General features: G+C 41.0%; 1 protein-coding gene across 2 annotated transcripts in view; it reads right to left on the reverse strand.

The window, feature by feature from the left end:
- CARMIL1 (capping protein regulator and myosin 1 linker 1) overlaps window positions 1-27,086 on the reverse strand; it is a 134,323-nt gene that overhangs the window by 78,701 nt on the left and 28,536 nt on the right. For both annotated transcript variants that reach the window (XM_053396695.1, XM_053396694.1), the window contains exon 3: window positions 977-1,027. In XM_053396695.1, the coding sequence (XP_053252670.1) occupies window positions 977-1,027 (51 nt within the window). The remainder of the gene's footprint in view (window positions 1-976; window positions 1,028-27,086) is intronic.

Genomic DNA, 27,086 nt, shown 5'->3' on the forward strand with positions numbered 1-27,086 from the left:
TGAACCATCATGTGATCTTTGGATGAAGGGCAGTACAGTCGTACCATGGTTCTTGAATTTAATCTGTTCCAGGAGTTTGGTTTCCGATTGGCTACAAGAGTTTCCTGCATCCAATCAGAAGCCGCGGAAGGTGAGTAGGATGTTTGGCTTCCAAAAAACATTCGCAAACTGGAACACTCACTTCTGGGTTTGGGAGCCGATTTGTTCAACAACTAAGGTGTTAAACTACCAAGGTACCACTGTATACAAATTTAATAACTATTACTACTACTACTACTACTACTACTACAGATGATCCTTTAAGAGATCTACTTTGCCAATAGTTTAGAGTGCTAATACAAAGAGTTCAAAAATATTGTAATGGCATGCTAAATTGGCTTCTAGGATATTCAGACAGCTACTTCACAAGTTCAACAAGGACAGACAGATAAATAAAGAAACAAACAGGAAATTCATCCTTTAAAAAAGTTTGGTAAACTAGGCCCTATGTAAAATTAAAAGAACCCATCAAAAAGCACAGCAATACAAAGCTTTTCCTGCTAAATGAAATGTAATAGGGCTGTGATCTCTTAGCACTCCATTTCCCAACAGCCTCTGCTACTCTGTCTGTATTCTCTGACCTCTAGGGTGGAGGGCTGAGTTTCTGGGGAAAGGAGGGGAAGCAGGGAGAGAAAGAGAAAAAGTAGGTAAAGTGGTAGAGTCTGAGAGTGGGTCTGTGAGGGCTGGCGAAGCACCACTGGAGATTCAGAAGTGGCAGGAAAAGAGTAAATCTAGCAGTTTTGAAACAAAGGTAGCCCTGGCTTTGTTGCTAGGCAAAAGGACTCTGCAAAAAAAGCCTTGAAGCAAGTCCTTAAAAGTCTGAAGTTGTGCAGGCAGTTGTGTTCCGTTGAATTGATAAACACTGAAGCTCCCACATGAACAACATTAACTTAAAAAGTGAAATTTACCATGGCTACTGGACTGAAAAATGCCTTACCTTGGTAGGAATACGAGAAGTTAACAGAAAGGCCCGACATGATGTTAGCACCTACAAAGGAAAGAGCAAAAGTTGAAGTCAATGCTTAGCTGTTTTAAAATAAACCTGTACAGCATGATATAAACTCTTGTTACCAACAGGTAATTTTATAAACCAATCTTTGCTCAGGATGCAAGTCTCGGTGAATTCGTTGGTATTGGTATCCAGATGAACATGCACAGATGAGCGGCTGTTTATCGGACGGTTTGTAAGTACTGTAAAAAATATACTTCCATCACTGATATTTTCAATTGACTAAATCTTATAAATGCTTGGAATGATAACAGACCCCAGCACCAGACCTTCTTTGAGTCTAACTGGACATTACTGGGAGCAAGTGGTTTCCAATGACCCACATCTTCCCTGAAAGATATGATGACTTCACTGTGCTCTGGGCATCATTTTCAAGATGCAGGGAAACAATGAAAGTGTTGATGTCATGTGACAAGTTTCTTAGATGCTACTGGGAATATTCAACAGGTACATTAAAGTTTGTCACAGTGACATGCTCCCACAGCATGTTGAAAGCTATTAGTGCATTTTGTTTTCAAACTGCAAAAATAATTTGTCGCTCCACATTTACCAACAACTTGAAATACTTTTTTTCTGTTAATCTCTAAGGAGAATTAGGTTTCCATGAGACCCCAGGATTATCAAAACATTTGCAGAATCTTCAAAGTGAACAACAGGATTGTAGTATCAACATTTCCAAGATGAAAAGATTAACTACAATGCCAGCAGTAAGTGCTATTCATTATGGTAATGTATTAAAAATAGATTAACTATTTTTTTAAAGAGAAGAATTCATGTCATCCACAAGGAACTGAGCATGGTACAAAGACTCTGTCACATGATACTTATGAGAAGGAAAGTTCCATGCATTGAAAGGGATCAGAGCAAGACCACTGAACTTGCCCTCAGTCATTCCGCAATAAGGCAGCCATGAAGGCATCTTAGGGTGCCAAACATATCAGGGGGTAGTCAGTTGCATAGCCTTGCCTCTCCAACACAGTCTCCACCTTCAGGTGAGTAACAATTGAAATGAGTTTTAGACACAGCATCCTCTGCTGTACAAAGTAACTCTCCCACAATCCTCTGTGCTCATACATGTGAAGACTTACCAAATTTAGACCCAGTCCCAGCACCAACTCTTCTTGCTGCAAGATAAACCCCTTAATAATAGCTGCTATAAAGTTCCCACTCTGCAAGAATCCAATGCTACAATAGCTAAAATTGAGGAGGGAACATTCTGCTCCACTCTGACAATGTCATGCTCTCTCCAGCAGGGGGAACAAACCCATCAGACATAAACAAGGAAGAATCACAGTGGCCCAGGCCATCCCTTTCAAGCGGGGATGGATAATTCATCCACTATGAAATCCACAAGGTGCATATGTGGAGCTCAGTGACAGAAGGTTGTTATACCATACCTCTAAACTACTTTAATTAACTTTCAATGAAAAATATAGTTCTGCAGAGAAGCTATTGGAAAACTGATTATGGAGTGATTTAACACACATGCTTTACATTCATGGGATGAGCCTCAGGATTATTCCATTGTCACAAGGTTGCATAAACTGCTGACACTGGACCTGTTCCCAGATGGCTCTATTAACAGCAACACACTGCCTTCCACAGAATTAAGTCAGTCTGAGAGAACTATGAAAACAACCGTTTTAGGTTGTCATGAACGGATGGACAGTATGTGGTTTTTTATTGATTCATGGAAAACCACTGTAGAACCTTTAATGCTAAAGAATTTTCATTCTGTTCTATTCCAAAATTTGGCCTGGTCACTTTCAGAGCCATTTAAATATGTCCATTTTAGCCAACTATTAAGGGATCATACAGGAAACAGCATCAAGGGGCCTATCTTGCATTTTATGTCATACCTTATCAAGTATTTCTTGTAATCAATCATACCTACTCACATAAAATTCAGACCACCTGTGGTCAACTAGGATAAGAGGGGATAGATAGATGATAGATAGATAGATAGATGTCAATAGAGGCACAGAAAGAGTGTCTACTCATCATTAAAGGCCAGGAATAGCTCAGTTGGTGGAGCACGAGACTCTTAATCTCAGGGCTGTGGGTTTGAGCCCCACCTTCGGCAAAAGATTCCTAAATTGCAGGGAGTAGGACTAGATGACCCTTGTGGCCTCTTCCAACTCTGCAATTCTACGATCTATGATCATAACGTAAAAATAATTGATTGTTCATCTCTTGTATTACACACACTACCTTTTTCCTAGATGCTATGATTTTTGTTGTCTGTATTCACCAATGTTTTGAAGCTTGTCTCAAATCCCCAAATTAAAAGCATACCCTAGCTACTGTAGCTTTATCCATCCATGATTAAGATAAGCAGCAATGTAACTTTTAACAGTGGGTAGGCGTAGGTATGATTTCATGCAAGAAAGGGGGCAAGCATATGCTCTTGCTTGTGATTCCTTAACTGTGGTTTAAATATTAGGATCTCCACAGCCACCAAGGACTCCTAGCTTCAGACACATCTGAATCAATTAGCCAACTGCTTTAGCAGAGGCAAACCACCAAATTCCCCATCTTATTCCCAGCAGCATCTTTGTATCTCCTTCAATGTAGGATAAGCAATTTACTATTACAGTAACTGTTTATCACAAAAGTTATCAACATTATTCTGCGCACAGCTGTACTTTGTTTCATAGCTAAACAAGGATCTGCTACTGCTTAACAAGGATAACATGTGACTTCTATCATGATCTGCAGTATTTGAGCACCTGAGATTAGCCTAACTGAAACGCAACAAAAACGGTTTACTGTATAAATGCATCATGGCCAAGTGTCTATCAATGTATACAATGTTCTGCAATAATCTGAATTGATAGGTCTTTTAACTAATTTTAAATATTTTGTTCATGTGTGTATTTAAACAACAGAATAGGGAGAAATTAATGCAGTAACGTCCTTAGATGCTCCCAGGAGTATTTGGAAGGTGACTTGGATAGGTACCAGCAAGCACATAACAACGAGCTGTGACCTGCATGCACAATGGCATATTTTATTGATGCCAACCTTATATGAGGCAACAAATGTCAGTCAGGCAGCTGCTTAACATCACACAATGAAACTTCAAACTGCCCTTGAGGTACAAGACCAATGGTAACCATTAAAAATTGCATTGAATTAGATGTGTATTTTTCTAAACATCAACTCTAAACTGTCTTCCAGCCTCTGAAAAACTGGTGTGTGTTAATAATTTTAATGTATTGTTCCTTTATTCATGAGCCATTACTTGTTCATTTTTTAAATATATTATGGCTTTCAGGTGCAGTTGCATGTAGAACCAGTATGGTGCAGTGGTTAGTGTGTTGGACTAGGACTTGGGCGACCAGGCTTCAAATCTCCACTCAATCATGAAACTTGATGGCTAACCTTGGGCCACTTACAGTCTTTCAAATTTATCTTCCTCATTCACACAGTTGTCATGCATGGAGAGAAAACACAGGAAGTGGGGAGAGACAGTTTGAGCATATAGCGCCAATCCTGGCCCGAATGCACTGGCTGCCAATTAGTTTCCGGACCCAATGCATAGTGCTGGTTTTGACCTATAAAGCCTTTAACAGCTCAGGATCTCAATACCTCAAGTACTGCCTCTCATATGAACTGAACTGGACCCTGTGATCATAATCTGAGGCCCTTCTTCGTGTGCCTCCTCCAGAAGACATCTGGAGGATGGGCAACTGACTGTTGATAGGAACAGATAATTGCTAGAACCCCAGTGCTTTAAAACTTGCACTGGTCCAAGTTCAAGGTCCTTGTATTAATTTGCAAGGCTCTTAACTAGAGTCCAGGATTCCTCAAGCACTGCCTAATCTCTCATATCCCTGCCCAATCAGTGAAGTCTGTGGGGGAGTCACTGTTAGTGGTCCTTCATGGTTCAGGTGCACGATCCACCAGTGATCAGTACTGTGGGCCCAATTTTATGGAAATCCCTTCTGGTCGAGGTCAGACAGATCTTTTCCCTGTTGAACTCCTGACACTCAATGAAGACTTTTTTTTTATTCTAGAAGGCATTTTAACTGGTCTGGTTTTATAGCAATAACTGATTTTTTCCCTTTTCTGTATTGTAATCTCCATACACCGCTCACAATCATAGTATATAAATTGTTTAATTAATTAAAAATTCATTGCCTATAGGGATATCACAGGCAGCATGAAGAGGAGTTTATAGTGCAATTCAGAACCAGTAAAATCACTGGGAAATTGGAAAAGGGCTTGTGCTGTGTTTTGCACTACCATCCCTTCCCCCTGCATTTCATGAACTCTCAGTTTGGATCTTAAAACTATATTGCATGCTTACATTTTGCAATTTTCCAGAAAATAAAAAACTTAATTATTAGTTTCATTCCTGTTGTGAAAAAATCCTGCAAATGTTTTACTAAAGGCAATGCATATGTCATTTCAACACAACCCAATGCATTCAATAAGCCATAATAAAAAGCATATGCATATAAAATTTATCAATGCACTTATCACTTTTGGTAATGCTATAAAAACTGTAATGGTCAGAACAATACATTTCACTGTAGCACCACAGCTTCCTTACATCACATTACATTACTCAGCTCCCCCCTCAATTCCTAATTTACTCCCTTTCCTTTTGAGTTTTGAATACTACATGCTTTTCTTAATCATGTGTTTTTCTCCTGCACAGAAGCAGTACAATCTTTGAACCAAAATTTTAAAAATCCTTCCAGTAGCACCTTAGAGACCAATTAAGTTTGTTATTGGTATGAGCTTCTGTGTGCATGCACACTTCTTCAGATACACTAAAACAGAAATCACCAGACCCTTATATATAGTGAGAGGGTGGAGAGGGGTATTATTCAGAAGGGGGGTGGGAATGGGTGATTGGCTGATAGGTGTGGTAAACCTGTTGACGACTGTTAACGACTGCAATTGGTCTTACAGGAAAAAGCAAAGGGTGAGATGGCAAAAAATAGCTTTATCTTGTATAATGAGATAAGAATCCAATGTCTCTATTCAGACCAGGTCTCTCCATGGTTTTAAGTTTGGTAATAAGTTGCAATTCAGCAACTTCTCTTTCCAGTGTATTTCTGAAATTCTTTTGTAATAAGACAGCTACTTTGAGATCTTGTACAGAATGTCCTGGGAGATTGAAGTGTTCTACTGGTTTCTCTGTCTTGTGATTTCTGATGTCAGATTTATGTCCATTTATCGTTTGGCATAGGGTTTGCCCAATATAGAGAGCTGAAGGGCACTGTTGGCATATACAATGTTAGAAGATGAGCAATCAAATAGTCCTGAGATGGTATGTTTGATGTTGTTGGGGCCAGGAATGGTGTTGTCCGGGTGTATGTCGCAGCAAAGTTGGCATCTGGGTTTATTGCAGGCTCTGGTACCACTGTCCATGTTAAGTCTGGTTGTTGTATTATTGTGGGTGAGGAATTGTTTAAGATTGGGTGGCTGTCTGTAGGCAATGAAAGGTCTTCCTCCCAGAGCTGGAGGAAGAGAACTGTCATTGTCTAGGAGAGGTTGTAGATCTCTGATGATGCATTGAACTGTTTTAACTTGGGAGCTGTATGTAATTACTAGTGGTGTTCTGTTATTTTCTTTTTTGGGTCTGTCTTGCAGCAAGTTCTCTTTGAACCATTTGCTATGTGCCAGGAGGTTCTTTATTCCTGAGCAAGTCACAAAGGTGCTGTTTTCAACTGGAGGCTTATAATAGGACTTCTATACATGCTTACCCAATAATAAGTTTTACTTCTGAGTGGACATGCCTAGATTACACTGCTAATCTTGAAACTCAAGGTTCACTGAAATTGCATTGGAGTATTACCTATATCTATCTTAATAAATTAAAAAATTGTCCAGTAGCACCTTAGAGACCAACTAAATTTGTTCTGGGTATAAGCTTTCGTGTGCATGCACACTTCTTCAGAACACACTTCTGCCTGCACACAAAAGCTTATACCCAGAACAAATTTAGCCGGTCTCTAAGGTGCTACTGGACAATTTAATTCTTTTATTTATTTTGACTGCGTCAGACCAACACGGCTACCTACCTGAATCTATATCTATCTTATTTTACTTGCTTCAGAACTATTTTAGTTTTTATCATCATGTCTGTTTTAGATGAGACACATTTGCCATTTTCACTTGCGTCCTTAGCACTGGATAATTTCTAATTAAGTGATTTCTTATTATCTATGCATCAAGATTGGAGTGGCAGCTTGAAACTCAATTTGTCCTTGGAGCAACACGACTGCTTCTCCACCTATTTCAATCAAGTATGTTTACAGCTTGCGGAAAACTGTCTCCTCACCCCATGTTGTCATTCTAGTTTTAAAAATTCCAGAAGGTGACAAGAACGTCTGTGCTAACCCTCCTCTATCACCCAAAGACATCACATTTCATTCTACTGCTCCTATTCAACACCCCCCTAAATGGGATAGAAAAAGTTCTCATCACCCATGTCTATCTTTCAAATAAATTAGCTTATGCCTGCCCATTTCCCCTTGGCACAAATCCAAGGTGAAAATACACTAAGGCTTTGTCTAGACTAAGGATTTGCCTTTCATATCTGCTTACCAGAGTGATTGTATTGGTTTGCACCTTTAGTACAAAAGCACTTGGCTGCTGCTGGCATTGGTGCCAATCTAATGTAGGCTGCCTGTGCAAATTTAAATAGAGACTGTGATACTATGCCATTTAAACTGGAGTGGAACTTTGTCAAACGTCTCTGAGATCAGGATTTCAGCCTAGATAACTTGACATGCAAGTAGCACAAGTACCAATGCAATTGGTGCACAGGCTTCAACCCATGAATGGGAGCAGTAAGAATGAATACTGCTTTAGAGTATTTATATAGCAAGCTTCTCTCTCAACTGTGAAGTAACGCTTTCAGCCAAATGGGCAGTCATTCCCACATCCAGCTGGGTGTACTTTTTATTCAAAGGGGAACTTCCGCTGGCTGTTAATCTGGATACAGCCGCAGCAAATTTCCACCAGGCAAATGTGGAAATGACTATGCTTTTGACTTACACCGTGCATCCAAGCCACTCTGAGTAAGCCCCAGCATCTGTGGTTGAAGCAACGGTTCTGCATCACAAAATACAGGTTTGAGCCCCAGCATCATTTTAGAATATATGTTCCACGTGAATTGCCTAGATTATTCTGTGAAGAGATTGTTAGAGAGAAGATCCATCTTTAAGAAAGATTAGACTAAGGTGGCCTTCCAGAGTCTGTAATCACCTGCAGGGGTGCCAACTTGAATAAAATGGGGGGAGGGGCTTCAGGTAAGCCCCGCCCCACATAATTGATCACAGTTATTGATAACATACACCATTTAAATGACAATGTTGATCAATTTGAATGGCAATGTCCAGGCCCCTCAAATAATTTTTTTGGGGGGGTGGGGGGGAGGGACCTTGGTCACTAGGAATTGGCTCTTAAGATCACCTGAATATTTAACTTTATGTATTTTTTTCCTGATTTCGTTAAATCAAGTGAGATCTCTGGCCTACCCAGCATAGAACTGTGTAAGAAGCAACTCTCAGACAGAGGCTATTCCCGGCGCCATGTGATCCTTTAACTGAATATTTCAGAAACTGAACATGGGAGCTTCCTGCATGCAAAAACATCTTCCCTCTACAAATCATAGAACTAGTAACAGAAAACTTTTTCCTCCGTCTTTTCGGATACATCTGTTTCTTTCTGTACAAAGATATGAGACATTCAGATTTCTATTTCTTAAAACTTATTCCAGGCACACAATATTATTATGCGGGCTAAAAGTTGCATTCCCGTCCTTGAAGGTAACCAGAGAACTAATACACAGTTATAACAAGTACGACATTGCTTACAACATTTTAAATATAAGCTTCCTTGTGAGCACTTGACCTAAAAAGAGAGGTAAAAACAAGTAAGTGAAACAGCAAGATGGGCTGTAGCCTCATACATGTCATACTTGTACTTTTTCGGGTCCCAACTTTCTCTTTTTTCTTTTTTTTTAAAAAATGGGAGACCACCATAAATGACTGCATTGTTGCTTTATTATTGACTAGTTTTAAGATTTGTATGTAGTTGTGAATCTGTATTTGAAGTGTGTGCATACAGAACCAAAATCACAGTTGTTTTCCATAAGAAGAGTCAAGTATACATTTTACCGAGGACCAGGCAGATATTAATGATGGGTTTATATTTAGTTCCTTGCCTACTTTGCTAACTTTCTATCTAGATCTGTAAACAACTGACAGTTTCACTAGCAGATAAGACTGAAAAATACTCTCGTGCACACCGTATGCAGTTTTGGTTCTATACGAAAAGGAGTCCAGCAATATGTTTTGCTTATTCAGTATTTTTCCTCACCCAATTCCTTATTTTTCTCCGACTGCAGATGTCAGTGTCAGTATTTTACAAAACATACCAGGTTGCTGAATGACAGACTTGCTGAGCTTAAAATATTGTGGAGGAGGCATGAAGTCAGCATATGAGAATTTAAGTGGAAACTGAATGTTCAATAAGTGAAGAATACAGTAATTATTCCAAGCTCCCTTTTGTTGTTAAGTCTATAAAATAGTCAGTACTCGAGCCAAAGAACCTACCGTATTTTTCGCTCTATAGGGCGCACCGGCCCATAGGACGCACTTATTTTGGGGGGGGGGGAATAAAGGGGAAAAAAAATATCCCCCCCGAGCCCCAAAGAGCAAAGAAGCCATGACAGCGGGCGGGATGGATCCCGCTCGCTGTCCTGGCTTCATTTTTAGCCTCGGGGCTGGGGGTCCGGGAGCGAAGGTGAGGTTGCGCAACCTCGCCATCGCTCCCGGAGCTTGCGGGGCTGGGGGCGGGGAAAGCCCGAGCTTCCCCCGACCCCAGCCCCCAGAATGGGTCCGAGAGCGATGGCGAAGTTGCGCGCAGCTTCTCCATCGCTCTCAGAGCTTGCGGGGCTGGGGAAGCCCGAGCTTCCCCCGACCCCAGCCCCCAGAATGGGTCCGAGAGCGATGGCGAAGTTGCGCGCAGCTTCTCCATCGCTCTCAGAGCTTGCGGGGCTGGGGAAGCCCGAGCTTCCCCCGACCCCAGCCCCCAGAACGGGTCCGAGAGCGATGGTGAGGTTGCGTGCAACCTCGCCATTGCTCCCGGAGCTTGCCGGGCTGGGGGGATAGCTTCCTGAAGCCTGGAGAGCGAGAGGGGTCGGTGCACACCGACCCCTCTAGCTCTCCAGGCTTCAGCGAAAGCCTGCATTCGCCCCATAGGACGCACACACATTTCCCCTTCACTTTTGGAGGGAAAAAAGTGCGTCCTATAGGGCGAAAAATACAGTATCTTATTTGTCCAGCGTTACAGGACTATCAAAACGAATGAAGTTTGGTATTTTCCTAGAAATAATCCATAGAAAGTCCACCAATTCACTCTTCTACAAGAGCTTGTTAAAATACAGGGATGTCAGTGGGAATGTTGATTTCATAATCAGGCCTCTTCCACAGGGATAGGATCACTAGTAACAGCAAGAAACTTAAAGTCTTCTAGCATTCCTGGTCCTTTTTCTGTTTTCAGTGGCTAACATTTTGGCACTGTGTGCCCTGCAGGAAGGTACCCCAGAGCCAGGGAGGGCACATGCCATCAGCTCCCAGTTGGCCTGAGAGGAGTCTGGTCATCCTTCATTTTATACCGCCTTGGCAGAAAGGCAGTATAGATCGCCAATAAATAAATAATGGTAAAGAAAAGGGCAATTATCTTTCTATAGGCTAGAATCCCCATAGCATTTAAAGTTTTTGTGAAGATTTTTCATTTCTTTCATAAATATGTTTTACAGTAGTTTCTGTAGCACAATTCCTTCCAGCTCTTGAAGTCATCATATCATAGACTCAAGCACTGTTTACGCACAACAATCTGAGTACAGATTTGAAAACCAGCTGGTATTGATTAAGCAAACTTAAATCTAGTGATTAAACAGCACAAAAGTCAGACTGTAAACAACTTTTTTTTTTTTACTAGAACATCGTGTGATCAACGGCAAAGAGGCACAACAAAATATTTTTGGCTGCCTTCACAACTGCAACTTGTTTCAATCAGAATAAACTCTCCCGCTCTTACGTGACATGAACCAGATATCTGGTTAACAGTAGATCAATGGTGTACTTTCAGACAGTCTGCAAGATCACAGTTAAGGTCTTTCCCAGAACAAAAAAATGGCCAAGACAAAGCTAATGCTCATCACATTCTTCACTGCTGCACTGGATACACGGCTGAAAAGGATGTAAATATGAGGTTTACACATCTTCCATGTCAAGAAATTTCTATTTACGATAAGTTAGTACAAATGCACCAAAGTTTTAAATTTGATGCCTTTCAAGACAGACTTCCAAGAGAAAACATAAGGCAGCCATCCATCAGCTTACAACTCCAATCAGCCCCAGCCAGCAGTGCCAATGGTTAGGAATCGGGAGAGTTTTAGTCTAAAACATCTGGGAGGCACCATGCTGAAGATGGCTGACATTAGGAAAAAGCAAATATCCAATTATGGTTTGCTTGGTTTCTCCAGTTCCCACAATACAATGACAGCAACAAAGGCTTCCTTTCTTTCCACTCAATTCATCCACAAATAAAATGACTCACTTTGCAGCCAAACAGGGCACTGGCACTTTACTTGTTCACAAGTAAAACACAACAAAGTCTTGGTGCGCTATAGCAACTAACAATGATAGGTGGTACCAAATGGTAGCAGGTGGATGATTGCTACACTTGCCAATTCTGGATATTCTTTACTAACTGAATGAAATGCAAAACTTTGGTAATGTTAGTTGCTGAAATTGCACTTTTTAAGGTTGTGTTACAAGAATGCTCAAGGAAGTGTTACTGCAATTCGTATCTTAATTCCAGTAACTCTGCGTCCATAGTGAATGATGATTGTATCCACTGTATTTCCTCACACAGATTCTGAAGAAGATGGGCACCGAATCTTTCAATAAACTGTTGTACATGTTGCAGAATATCTGCTTCGATAAAAGCAAAACTTTACTGTTTTATCTTTCTCAGAAAACTGGGCAACAGTTGGAAACATGAATAGAATTTTCTGAACCACAGCTCAAACCAGAGTTTCAGCATTGTTTTCACTGTCTTTGATGTTGAGAAAGAGGACAAGTTATCATCACACCATTATGCTTGCGTTTTCTTACCAAAAAATAAGTATCCATTACTTCCAGAAGGATTCAACTGTCACTCATCTTCTGTCTCTTCTCTCACGTCCTTCTACTTTCATCACTTTCCTGTCTTTCTGTGCCTTTCTGCCTTCCTACCTTCTTGCACTGTCATTTGCTGTTCTCTCTTGCCCAGATTCCTGGATCTGACCAGTGGCCCCAATCTATGGCTCCCAGGATCAGGCCAATTCAGTCTGTGCCACATGGGAATGAGGATGTTGTGGCACCCCTGCTCCTTATAACTCTCACGTCCTGCAGCCAGACTTCTGTCATCACCTTCTAGGCCCCCAGCTACTCTCATGATGGCAACCACTGAGCAACCAAGCTACCTACTGCAGTAGACACTTCTGAACTCTAGTTCTCTGCATAATTCCATTTTTTGGAGAAGTCTAGAAAGCCATAGAGTGGTATATCGGGTTAAGAACTTAATTCATTCTGGAGGTCCGTTCTTAACCTGAAGCTTTTCTTAACCTGAGGTACCACTTTAGCTAATGGGGCCTCCCACTGCCACCGCCACACGATTTCTGTTCTCATCCTGAAGCAAAGTTCTTAACCCGAGGTACTATTTCTAGGTTAGCGGAATCTGTAACCTGAAGCGTCTGTAACCCGAGGTACCACTATATCAAGAAAGTGAACAGAGTCTTTACACTCCACAGAGATCTTCCTTGCTACAGGCATAGAAAGGTGGGGCATATGGCTGGATAGAAATCTCTCTTATTGAAAAAGGTTCTTGCAACTCTCATGGAAATTGACAGAATGAGTGTCTCGTCAGAAGTATGTGTTCTAGCTCAGATGCCACATATAGCGCTCCTTTGGTTTGGTCAGCCTTAACTGGAGTCCAACATGGCAGCAACACCTTTACCATGACCTCCCTGGAATAGCCTCACAACCCACCTGTTCGTCCCAACCCACTGGTTGAAGACCAAAGATCTAATGTCTCTGTGGGTATGCAAATGCTCTCAACCACCACAGCTTTCCAGATGTCTCTCCCAGCCAGTTAAAGCTGAAAAGAGTTATGTAAAAGTTTAACATGCTTCTGTTTGCCCTTCAAAAGTAACAGGGAGTTCTACTAAAGATGGGTTGTAGTTCTTTTAATTAAAATGGGAGTCAGCATCTAGAACAGGCACCCCCAAACTCGGCCCTCCAGATGCTTTGGGACTACAATTCCCATCATCCCTGACCGCTGGTCCTGTTAGCTGGGGATGATGGGAGTTGTAGTCCCCAAACACCTGGAGGCCCGAGTTTGGGGGGTGCCTGATCTAGAGCATGCAGCTACCACAGTACTAGCATAACTTTCGATTCCAGTAATAGCTGCAGAAAGGTAGGTTTAGCAGGTATATCTGTACTGGGCCCAGAGCCAGCATAGGCACAAGATTCTGAGCTCTCTCTTTTTTTTAAAAAAAAGTTGCTAGCCCATTAGAATGAAAGATATGAAACTAAAGACACAGGCAGTATTTGGGGAGAGAGGAAGGCTTTGTGAGATTTGAGCCTGCTTCTGCCTTTCAGTGTTTTAAGCCAATGAGTGAAGTCAGATCTAAATTAGAATCATACAAACCAGACAGAAGAGCCCAAAATGGCCTGAACATGAAGAAAGGACTTCTGGGGTTATTTGCAAGCCTTTTGTGTGTCTTCTTTGGTGTCTCTTAATTCAGGCAATTGAAACGTGATGTCAGGTTTATTCTGATCCTCTTTTTTAAGGGATGGGGGAGCCTCTCTTGGTACAAAAGTGATTGTTGCCCAGAAAAATAATAATAGAGAAATCTAGGGTTTTAAGTGTAGCTGTGAGTTGTGGCTCTTCGTTTGCTCTTTATTTTTCTGAGTGAATCAATGTCAGGTATGCGCCAAGAAATCTCTTATTTGAAAGCATTGTTTTATAGTCAGTTCCAGTAGGAAATATTGAGTTTCTACACAGCAGGTGGCATCCACAATGCATCGTGTGTTCTACCAACTAGCTCACTATACTTTATCAGGTAATTGTTCTATGACTCCTATTTCTGAACTATGCACTACATCTAAAGATTGAACTTTGAGCTCACCATTTACCATATTCATGCTTCATCATTCAAGGTACAGACTGGGAAGACTTTTTAATAAAAGAGAAATCACACATTCATGACACTTGGAAGACATAACCAAAGTTTAATCAACGAGCTTAAAAGGTAATTGGAAGAACAGTAGTATCACTTTCTGAAGACGTGCCAACTTGTCTTGGCATACACTAAAAATCCTATTAACTCAGATACAGAATAAAAGGACAAACGAACTTGGCGGATATCAGGATTACATCATTACTGGGAATCATTTTGTGAAGGAAAATCCATCTAGTTATTGAAGTGTTCAATTTCTCCGAGGCCTGTAAACACAGGGTGAAGTGACTAGTGAAACATACCTGATGATATAATACAAAAGCAGTCACTCACCTGGTACAAGTTTGTATCTTTCTAATGCTGCCCAATATTACAATTTTTGTTAATGGTCTGACTTGCTTTTTGCAAATCTGTTAATTAAATTTCAACTTGGGAATTAGATAACGCCAATCGTACAACTGAAAATTAGCACTGAGACTAAAGGACGGCTAATGTTTCTAGCTAGCTTAATAAACATGGATTAATTACCAGAATGGTAACTGAGGTAGTCTGTTGCTGGTTCCTTTTTTAAAAGAGTTTTCTGAAACACCTTAAAGGCTAATAAATGAATCTTGGCATAAGCTTTTGTGGACTAGAACTCACCAGATGCACAGAAACTGAAATGCAAAGAAACATGAAACAAAAAATAAAATAAAAATAAAACCCTGATAAATCTATAGGCTTCTTTAAAGAGTAGTACAATGGGTTGTTTGGGGATCATCTTCCATCATCATCATCATCATCATCATCATCATCATTATTTGCTTCATCAAAATAAAAACTACAAAATTCCCAACGACCTATCACCCCAATCCAAACCACTGTCTCTTTATTGTTCCAAATTTCAAACCATCTTCTTAGCTTGTGAAAGTTGACTGTGTCAGAGTACAAAAGCTTCTGTGTCAAATAAAAAACGTTGCTAAAAATGTGTCAATCAAATTCTAGCTTATCCTTTAAAAAAACCCAAAATTTACCAAATCCCAATTGCACGAGTTTGAAAAAATTGACTACACTGCCAAACAGTGAAGTGTAAAATATTTGTTCCTATATAAGAAGTGTTAAATATGTTTTCTTGAGGTTAAACCAAGGCTTTTATAGAAAAGGTTGTCCTTGAAGGAGCTGCAGGACAGCCTTCCAAAACAAACATTATTAACCCACTACCCCATGCAACTGCAGGCAATACAAATGTACGGCTCTGTCAGCAGAGATTGTGCTGATCACAAATCGCCCATGAAAGGGAGGAGATTATGGAAAGTCCGTCCTTGACACCAACAAGTAATACGACACATAACTGAATGCACAGAAGCAGGCAGATGAATTTAAGTCAAGCCATGACTAGCTGGTGTCCCATTGAAATCAATGGGACAAGTTCAACTCTCTTAGCCTGAATCCAAACTAATACCATTAGCTCTGCTCTACAAAAGTTCTTTTAAAGAGATTTAGACAACCAGTGGTTGATGGCAGAAAATTACCATTTCAGTTAAAAGACCTTTTAAAACTGTCAGGAAATGTTTTAATGGGAATGCATAAAAGCAACCAGCCTGACCCTCTGAACATCATCACATTTAGAAAGCAAAAACCAGGGAAAGCTTTCATCTTTTCCTATCAGACACTCTTCTATAGCGAAGCCACAGCTTGAGGCAACTACAGGTTTCAAAGACTTTGCCGAAAGCAGAATGACACTTTCTTTTCCTGTTGTTGTTTTCAAAATGATTTTTGTTGATTTCCTCTTACATAGCGGTACATTTGTAATAAAAATATTTTAAGTTCGTTAACCATAAACAGTGCTAAACAAAAAGAGGCCCTTTAAAGTCTGTAACTTGTTTGTAAGATGTATAAATAAAATTGACAGTTTCTAACCCCCACAAAAAACAAGTTTCTGGAGACAGGTCAACGTTTTTAAGATAACTACAAAAGCATAGATTCAGTTCACAGGCAAAGGACAGAGAACGTGGGTAGATTTAGAATGAGGTAAAAGCAGCACAACTGCCAAATTAGGTAATATGCATTGGGGAAAGAGGAAGAGGAACAACATATTTATTTTGCTTTGCTTTTTGGGATCCTTACTAACGGCATTCTCCCCATTATGCAGTGTGTGCAGAAAAGTCACAAAGGAACTATTATATGGATATAACAACAACAACAACAACAACAATATTTATACCCCGCCCATCTGGCTGGGTTTCCCCAGCCACTCTGGGCGGCTTCCAACAGAATATTAAAAACAGTACAGCATCAAACAGAAAAAAACTTTCTAAACAGTTCGTCTTTTAAAAATAAAATAGTTGCTTATTGCTTTGACATCTGCTGGGAGGGTGTTCCACAGCGCAGGTGCCACCACCGAGAAGGCCCTCTGCCTGGTTCCCTGTAACCTCACTTCTCGCAGCAAGGGAACCACCAGAAGGCCCTTGGTGCTGGACAATGGGGGTAGAGACGCTCCTTCAAGTATAGAGGACCGAGGCCTTTTAGGGCTTTAAATGTCAGCACCAACACTTTGAATTGTGCTCGGAAGCGTACTGGGAGCAAATGAAGATCTTTCAGGACCAGTGTTATATGGTCTCAGCGGCCACTCCCAGTCACCAATCTAGCTCCCGCATTCTGGATTAATTGCAGTTTCCGAGTCACCTTCAAAGGTAGCCCCACGTAGAGTGCATTGCAGTAGTCCAAGCGGGAGATAACTAAAGCATGCATCACTCTGGCAAGTCTGTCTGCAGGCAGGTAGGGTCTCAGCCTGCGTACCAGATGGAGCTGGTAGACAGCTGCCCTGGACACAGAATTGACCTGCATCTCCATGGACAACTGTGAGTCCAAAATGACTTCCAGGCTGCGTACCTGGTCCTTCAGGGGCACAGTTACCCCATTCAGGACCAGGGACTCCTCCACACCAGCCTGCTCCCTGTCCCCCAAGAACAGTACTTCTGTCTTATCAGGATTCAACCTCAATCCGTTAGCCACCATCCATCCTCCAACCGCCTCCAGACAGTCACACAGGACCTGCACTGCCTTAACTGGTTCTGATTTAAAAGATAGGTAGAGCTGGGTATCATCCGCATATTGATGAACACCCAACCCAAACCCCCTGATGATCTCTCCCAGCGGCTTCATGTAGATGGATATCTTTCTCAGGGCTATCAGTGCATGTCCATACTTAAAGAGTTGCATTATGAATTATAAAAACAAAGTAAAAAAGCAGATCCTGAAAACTGGCCAGAGTTTAAAAGGCTAGCTAGTCTTACCTTTGATTTACCCGCTTCCGCCATCTGCACAATAGGAGGCACACCTTTACTGAGAGGTGGCAATAATTACAGGCTAATTTTTGAAAACGGGGGAGCAAAATTATACAGCAAATGTTTTGAGTGAGGAAAAATGACCTGGCTTTTTTCAGTTTGGCAAGTATTCATTCTTAGTAATGGACTTTAAAAATTGGGGTTTCCACAGGAAAATAAAGCACTGGAAAATTGTGTGCCTCTGGTTGAGCTATGTTAATGCCGGGGATGGAGAATTTGTGGCCCCCTTCAGTTGTTGCTGGACTCCAATTCCCATCAGCCCCAGCCGCCTTGGCCAATGATCAGGGATGGTTATAATTGTAGTCCGTGCTTTTTCCCAGGGGGTACACTCAAGGGTATGCAGTACCGGCACCTCTCTTTTTTGTTGTTAAAAAGTGTGGCACTTACTGTAACAATTTCATTGTGACTACCGGCAACTATTTTACTAGAGAGGAAAAAAGAGCACTGGTTGTAGCCTAAGCAACATCTGAAATCTCTTCCATCCTCCCCTCAAATTCACTATTCCAGCAAAAAATGGTTAGGGTAAGAGACAAAAAGTACACACCTGACCCCTTCACCACCTATGGCATTCTGCAAAATCCCAGATATTGCAGGCCTACAACAGTATAAACAAATAAACAGTATAAACAAATAAATAAATAAACAAATAAATACATGGTTCTCAGTGTTCCAAACTTTGATGTAACCTGGTGGAAAATGTACAAATCAACCAAACTTCTTCACAATGAAGCACCATGAAAAGGTCACCCTAGTTTTCAGTGAACCACCACAAATCTGTCAGCATGCTTGCCCGTGTTTGGGCCTTCTCCTAATAAGAGAATTAGTCTAGAATTGAGCAACCTGCAGACTGAAGACCATAAGAAAGTGCCAGCTTTTCTGAAGCTTGGACCACTCATTATCTTCAAATGTAGCAGTAAGAATGCATGTGAGTACTTACATTGCAGAAATCACTTTACAGAGCAGCTGACTCATATAGGTGATTGCACAGCCGTTTCTTCACCTATTGTGAGTGGCTAGTTTTCCTATGCTGCCCTCAAATATACATCACATACACATGCTTAGAATATAAATCAGAAACCAGCATAATTCTTGTCCATTTCTTTTAATTAAGTACAGTCGTACCTTGGATCTCAAACGCCTTGGCTCCCGAACAAATTGGCTCCCGAACGATCAAAACCTGGAAGTGAGTGTTCCAGTTTTTGAACGTTCTTTTGGAAGCTGAATGTCTGACGGGGCTTCTATGGCTTCCAAATGGCTGCAGGAAGCTCCTGCAGCCAATCAGAAGCCGCTCTTTGGTTTCAAACGTTTTGGAAGTCAAACAGACTTCCGGAACGGATTCCGTTCAACTTCCAAGGTACGACTGTACTGGAGTTTACCATTAAAATATTCTGGCAATGAGGAAAAAATGCTAAGTAAGTTTTCCCACAGGACTATGGATTGGAAGCTGCAATTTCTAGCTATCTTAATTTGGTGTGTAATATGAAACTATTTATCCAAAAGGACCAGGAAACGAAAAAAAAGCATTTGTCTACACCCAGTTTTGGCTAAGTCAGAATGTTATTTACATTCTTATTCTCTGCCACAAAGGCTGCCTGGATGACACAAATTTTAAACAAGCAGTATCAAATTTAATGAGGTTCCCATGAGATTCTTAAACCTAACCAAAAAACACATTCTTTCAGTTATGAAACATAATTAAAATGATTTCTTGGGCTGGCGTCCTTCCTGCTGAAATTCTTCACAGGGAGATGAGAAAGCAGGAGTTGAACATCAAGCTCCAGGAAAGGTTATGAGCAGGGCTTTTTTTTCAGCTGGTACTTGTCAGAACTCAATTCCGGCTCCTTTCAGGTGAGCGCCATTGCCATTCTAAGAGAATGAGGGAGGTGTTCATGGTGAGTTCCAGCACCTCTTTTTCTAGAAACTGGTTATGAGTGTCAGAATGCAAAGAGGAATCATATATGAAGCCATAAGAGGAGATTTAAGGTGGAAGAGAGAAGGGGGAACCTATGGGGTAAAGAATTAATGTGCAGAGCCTCAGTACCTCACCACAAACTAAACAAGCCACAACTGTAGCATGAACCATTTCCTTCTTGTGGAACTCAGCAAGTTTCTGCATATCAAAACAATGTGGATGTACTGCAAACTAAGATACTGGCTTATCTTTTTCTTTGGCTTTCCCCTGGATTCTTGGAATGACACCGGAAATAGTACTTCGAAATGTAGAGGAGGGGATGAGATAAAAGCCAGCAGAGTACTGCACTCCAGTGAAAACATCTCACAGTATTCCTAGATGTGTTTCAGCAGCATTTTTTTTTGGAAACTAAAATCCAAGTGAAAAACTGGTTATTCATAAAGATGGGCTAAGATTTAAATGTAGAAGGTTCTTAAGGCATTGCTACATATCATGCATTGGTGTTCCAAACAAAACTAAAAGGACTCTCTTGCATCCAACTAGTATTGCTTTATTTATTTACATGAACAAGTATAACTCTGGACTCCCTAAGGCATTCAAACCCTTTAGGTTGATTTCACTTCTCTCACAGGCCACTTCACATGGCTTAAATAATTATTCAAATAAGAGAAATATAATATTACTGAACAACTTGTTTCAAAAATAGCCCTGTCCAGGAGATTATTGAACAGTTGAAGAAATACATTTAAAAGAAATGACAGTGCTGTCACTGAAGCTATTTTATGCAGGGGCATTTATTTAATAAAATATCCAAAGCAGAATGGGGGGGGGCAGAATATAATGTCAAAGATGCCTATGGCGCTTCAATCTATATGATATAAACAGAGCCAAGTGACTCAAGTCAGTCAATGGTACTAACCGGGAAGAAGAACATCAAGATGCCAGCACTTGACAGCTGCTAAAAATATATTACCACCACCAGCTGTCAGTTACAGTTGGAAACTTGAAATAGTTACTTTTACAAATCAACCTACAATTTTCCCATTCCTAAAACGTACAATGGCCAAACTTCATCTTAATTCTAAATGCTGTGGGAGCAACATCAGTATTTCAAATCACAAAATGTTATGTCACTTTTGGGGTTTTCTAACAAAACTGTCAGAAGCAGTTCCAAATGCTAATTCCTAGAGCAAATGACCACAGGCTGCATTCAAATATTCTGAGAGCAGAATTCCAGCCATAGAACATTTTAAGAAACATTACATTTTAATGCTTATTTGTTTATTTGTTTTATTCAAAACAGTTCTATACTGCCTTTCATCAGCGATTTCAAGGTGCTTCACAGCAAAATAAACGTATTACCAATTAAATAAATGCATTAAACTGTAACAATATGGAATGTATCTAGTTGTTGTTGTTGCTGTTGTTGTTTAGTCATTTAGTCGTGTCCGACTCTTCGTCACTCCATGGACCAGAGCACACCAGGCACTCCTGACTTCCACTGCCTCCCGCAATTTGGTCAAACTCATGCTGGTAGCTTCGAGAACACTGTCCAACCATCTCGTCCTCTGTCGTCCCCTTCTCCTTGTGCCCTCCATCTTTCCCAACATCAGGGTCTTTTCCAGGGAGTCGTCTCTTCTCATGAGGTGGCCAAAGTATTGGAGCCTCAGCTTCACGATCTGTCCTTCCAGTGAGCACTCAGGGCTGGTTTCCTTCAGAATGGATAGGTTTGATCTTCTTGCAGTCCATTGGACTCTCAAGAGTCTCCTCCAGCACCATAATTCAAAAGCATCAATTCTTTGGCGATCAGCCTTCTTTATGGTCCAGCTCTCACTTCCATACATCACTACTGGTAAAACCATAGCTTTAACTATACGGACCTTTGTTGGCAAGGTGAAGTCTCTGCTTTTTAGGATGCCATCTAGGTTATCTAGTAGTCTTCAGCAAGTGTCAAAGGACTCGGAGTAGATGCTTGTTGCATTTTAGAGGAGGGGTGGTTCCATAAATGGGGTACCACAGAGAATCCCCCCCCCAGGTGCCACAGGATGAATTTTTGCAGAAGGGATTTGACCGAAGATCTCAATAAATAGTGGGAGGTACACATGGGAGATGGAGTTCCATCAGTAAAGTGTTGCAAAATATATAGCAAACTGGTTGCAAGTAACCATCTATGATTAGAAAACCCTTCTCATTAAATCTGTTTTATTAAAATGAAAGGTGCACATTGAACTCAATTCTCTTGGCAAAGATAATTACAGGGTCCTGAGTGTGCAATGCAAAACAGAGAGAATTCCATTCAAGGTATTCTCTTTGCTATATGTAGTCTTGAAACAAGAACACTGCCAAATGCAACTTTCAGGCGATGCTTTCACTGCTGAATTCTGAAACCCTATTCAAATGTATATGTAAATAGATCTTTCAACAATTTGCATTTCAGTTTCAGGGGGAAAATATTAACTACAACAGGAAATTCTTCCTAGAGTTAGAGTGATGTATTCAGGGATATAGGCACTCCTTTGCAATATCCTTTGTCTGGCCAAAGTCCAGGATCTTAACTGCCAGACATGAGTCAGTATGTACACTACAAATGCAGATCCGGGAGGCGGGGATGTATATTTCTAAAATTTAGCCCCCACAAATTTATTACGCTTTCAAATCCAGCCTCTGTGTGGAAACACATGTTTGTTCTTCCATTGTGTCCAATGAGACTCAGTGATCCAAACACTCTTTATCCAGGCTGGCTCACACAAAGGCTTAACTAATCAAAAACTTATGAGATTAAGCCCTGCTGCCTTGCTGTATCACATGATGTTGATTATACAGCACACAGATAATGCTGGAGACAGAACAATCTACAGTTTCTTATAATGAAGCAACAGCTTTTCTGCCACACCTGCTTTCGAAGAGGATGGTAGCTCTCTCGTTCCTAAGAAAACAAAATCACTGGCCTAGTTCTCCCTTTGGTGATAATCTATATCTAGGTTAAAGGACTTCTGGTATAAGACAACCCCTCTGAAGCACTGGGGGAAACCAAAGAGGATAGAAGCCTTTGAACTGGGGGGAATTGTATATTATTTGAGCATGGTGGGATACAGAGCTTGCGACAGTGTGGAAAGGGGAGTAAAACTCTTGGAATTTTTTCATGCAAATACAACATCAGCAAACAGTCTTCATCAATAACAGGAGTTCAATGCTGAATCATAGAATTTTTGATTTGGAAGGGACCACAGGGGTCCTGTAGTTCAGCCCCCTGCAATGCAGGAATCTTTTTGCCCAACATGGGGCTCAAACCCACAACCCTGAGATTTAAAGTCTCATGCTCTACCAACTGAGCTACCCCACAGGCTCATGGAGACAAAACCTTACAAAATGAACTAACTGACATGCTGCTACAAACCTGCCATGAAACCAGATGCGGATTTGTCTATTCAGACTGATTAAAATGAAAGCATTGCTATTTAATTAGAGCACGGAAGAACTCGCCAAGACACTTTCCAAAAACATCTTATGCAAAAAGAATTATTAATACCATAAAATGTTCAGCTCTGCATTGTTTCTAAAAGGCTCGCTTTCCATCTTGCTGATTGCAAGCTGACTTAAAAATGTACTGGCAGTGTGTTAGCCCACAGGAAATCCTCAATTTTGTTAACTACTATTATTACCACTGAGAAATATTTCTGAAATGGCACATAAATCAATAACGATTGAAGCTTGGAAATTAAAAGACACCAAAGATTTTATTAAACATTTCAGCTTGCTCGAACAGTGCCTGGTGTTTTAATCAACTACGGCTTGAATCCTATACACTTACCAATAAGCACCCCATCAAAGTCAATGGGACTTACTTCCAAGTAGCTAAAGTATAGGACTGAGCTGTATATCTTCCCTAGAATTGTGCTGTGAAAGTTTGATGATATTATATGTGCTGACTCAGAAGTAAGCTCAAGTGTATAGGATTGAAACATTTGTAAAGTAGGGCAGCCACAGTACAGAAGAAATTGGAGTAGATGTTTAACGTACCCACTGAGATATTACCTAGTACTACAGATTATACTGCAATATCATACTGATTATCCTCAGTGTAGCTGTTTCCCATGACTGGGAAGTAAAAGCACAATCTGCAGTTACAGGCTTGGGCCTAAGCCCTTTCACTGCCACTAACTGACCTACCGGCCTTTCCTACCAACAGATTACCAAATGTGACCTTTGAATCTTGGCTCCTATATATGCAACAGGCAAGTCTTCTCAGCCTGCCTGTGCCAATTCTAGCAATGAGTTCAGAACCACCTTTGGTGACTGTTGATTATGAGAACTGGGCTTGATCTTGCAGCAAAGGCTGCTTAGACCTGGCCTGTCTCCAACACACACTAGCTCAAAATTCCATGCATAACACACAGCACTGTAGTGGGCGGTGGAGCTCATTAGCTTTCAAAAGCACTGAAAGCTACAACATACTCAGAAGAGAAACCACAAACTCACTTGCACAAATGACAAAGCCATGCTACCAAATAACGTCATTTATTTGTGCATGCCTCAAACCTTTCTCACAGTATGAAAAATACCATACGGCTGCTTATGAATGGTCCTTCATTCTGTAAGTCGGGCTTGCCTCTTTTGCCTGCAGTGTCCAAGTAGGAAAGACATGAACAGAGCAGTGATGTTTTCTGCATTTGGATGAAAACAATAAAAAAATGAGAAAGTGATCTATTACCCCTTGCCAACCTGCCAGAGAATTACAGCGGAATTTTCACTGCTGAAAAATAAATCATTGGACATGCTAAATCAGCAGCCTGACAGTGACAGAACAGTCTGCAGAGTTTTTACACAAAATGCTCTTCGCATGCTGGCCTGAGAAATGGGCTGCACCAAGAGCAGTAACAAACATGCAGGTTCCCTGAAGTGATCGTTGTGATTTTATTCAACCAAAATGCAGCTACAGAAAATGCCCAGAGCCTGTGGCTGAAGGTTTGGGCTGGATAAGGCAACAAGCTTAATTCAGATAAGTTGTAGGTGGAAAAACTGTCAGTTCCTCTCAATGCTAAGTGGAGATGCTCAGGCAGTGGTGGTGGTTTAGGGTGTTTCTTACCAGATTTGGCTACTTTGCCAGCTTGCCAGCTGCAATCCTGTCTGGAGAGAATGGACCTTGTACTAGGGGCATCCAGTTGGAATGTGCTCTTGCCCAGGGCTGCATTTAAAGACAGCTCAGAAACTTCAACTGGAACAAAATGCAGCCACCTGGCTGCTGGTTGGAGCATATTACACCTTTACTGTACCAGTTCCACCGATCACCAGTATTCTTCAGTACTGAATTTGAAGTGCTTGTGGTGACATTTTAAGCCCCTAATTTTTGGAGACCAGGTTACTTGATAAAGAACTGCTTGTATTCATATCAATTTGCCCATCTGCTTCAGGTGCCCTTCAGATGTAAAACTTGATTCTCTATAAGGTTAAGTAGGCCCCAACCATCAACACCCTTAAATAGGTCTTAAAGATGCATCCTTTCATTGCTGCTTTTAATAGTCTGTGGGTGTGCCTAGGCTTTTAGCATGGCCATGTTAGTTTATCCTGGCTTTAACAATATTTTGTACTAGATAGAATGTAATAAAATGTCTGTTTTTAAAAGTGCATTATGTTTTATTTGTGTACATTTTGTACACCACTTTGGGAAATATCTTGTCTGAAAATAAACTATTTGAAAATAAACTACTAAGGTTTATTTCAAAAACAAAATAAGAGGCCTGCTCCTTTTCTCTACTTCGTATCCTATTCCACCGCAACACTAGCCACACAGGCCTGGAATCTGAATGCCCATCAAATTCAAAAAGAGCTTGAGAGGCAGAGCAAAGATAATAAGGTGTCTTATGCCAGATCAGATTATTTGTGCCTTTACCCCATATTGTCTACTCTGACTCCAGGATCCCAGGCAAGCATCTTTCACCTCCTTTAACCTGAAATTGCCAGTTTGAAAGAAACTGGGAAAGTGGGCTGCCCCCAGCAAACAGATCTGGCAGTCATGCTGCACCTCAAAACTTAAACTTGCAAAATTTAAGCAGCATATGAACCTGGTTGCTCCCTCCCCTACACTGAGGTCCATTCTACCTGCTTTCCACTGCTGTGGTGCTATCAGCTTAATGAATTAATAATTTTATTTGTACCCCGCCCATCTGACTGGGTTGCCCCAGCCACTCCGGGCAGGAAGGTATCTGTAGAAGGACCAGACACTTGAAATATAACTCTCTTACTTGCACCAGAGACCTACCGGTACTAACTACTTTGGCAAAGCAAGCAAACAAATTGCTGGGTGGGGGGGGGAGAAAACAATTCAGCCCCTGTAACCAATTCAGGACAGGATTCAGTTATGCCTTTTACCAGAAGCAAACTGCAGCCTCGCCCCAAAATTAATGTATGTGAGCAGTTTTATAATCTAAATCTAACAGGCAACAAGTAGGAAAAAGCATACACAAAACACTATGGAATTCAGTTATCTTCACAGTCATCCTATAAGAAGCATTAAGTCATGTGGATGTGGGCAGCCTCCCTCCGTTCTGCATATATCAGAACCAAGCATGGTTATAACCTCCCATATATCTGCAGTGGCAATTCATAATGTAAGGTTCCTGTTTGCTCTCTCTCTGTGTGTGTTTGTGTGTGTGTGTGTGTGTGTGTGTGTGTGTGAAAGAGAGAGAGAGAGAGAGAGAGAGAGAGAGAGAGAGAGAGAGAGAAATCAATTTTGTGTGATCTCTACATGTAGGATACAGCTTACTTCCCATGAAAAGAATACCGCTGAACCGGGGGTGGGGGCGGCAGCAATTACTATACCTGGTAGCCATGTTGTGTTATACTACACCTGACATGGCAGTCTTTTGTGACAGGCGCCCACAGCACTCTCTCAAAATTCAAAATGTGCCCCTGCTCTAAAAAGGTTGGCAACCCCTAACTTTCTGTGCAATTTTGGGTTGTTTTCTTCTTCTTCTTTGTAATGGCAGAAACTTTAAGCTGCCATGCCTAGAGTGCGCTCCTTCTTCCCTTTCACATTAGTTGGTCATGAGGGTCTTGGGAATGAATAAGAGGTCACCTTCTCAAGAGCCAAAAACCTCTCACAAAGACCCAGACTAGGCCTAAAACCTCCTCTTTTAATACTATCCAATCAGTTAGCTACTGCTCTTTAATGCAAGACCCGGTTCTTAAAAGAGCTACACCAGGCAATTATGACAGTAATAATGAACATGTCTTAGCCTGACATTTACAACAACTTAGTTAACAGTTCATCAAGCACGGATTCATGCACACATTTAGAAATGATGTTTTCCAGCACTCACATTTGTATTCTTCTTTAAGAATTGACCATCTGGTTTCTGAATTAACAGGGTACATTAAGTCACTTTCTCAAACATTTTTCCCTGCAGACACAGGGGATTTCTTCCAAATAAAACCAATATTCTCTCCCCTCCCCCAGCCCAGCAACTGTTGAACCAACAGCTAAAAATCATACAGCCTGGAATAAAATGATGAGGCTTTTACAAGATTTTGGAATACTCACCA

Source organism: Podarcis raffonei, chromosome 7 (assembly GCF_027172205.1).
Source record: "Podarcis raffonei isolate rPodRaf1 chromosome 7, rPodRaf1.pri, whole genome shotgun sequence".
Classification (NCBI taxonomy): Eukaryota; Metazoa; Chordata; class Lepidosauria; order Squamata; family Lacertidae; genus Podarcis; species Podarcis raffonei.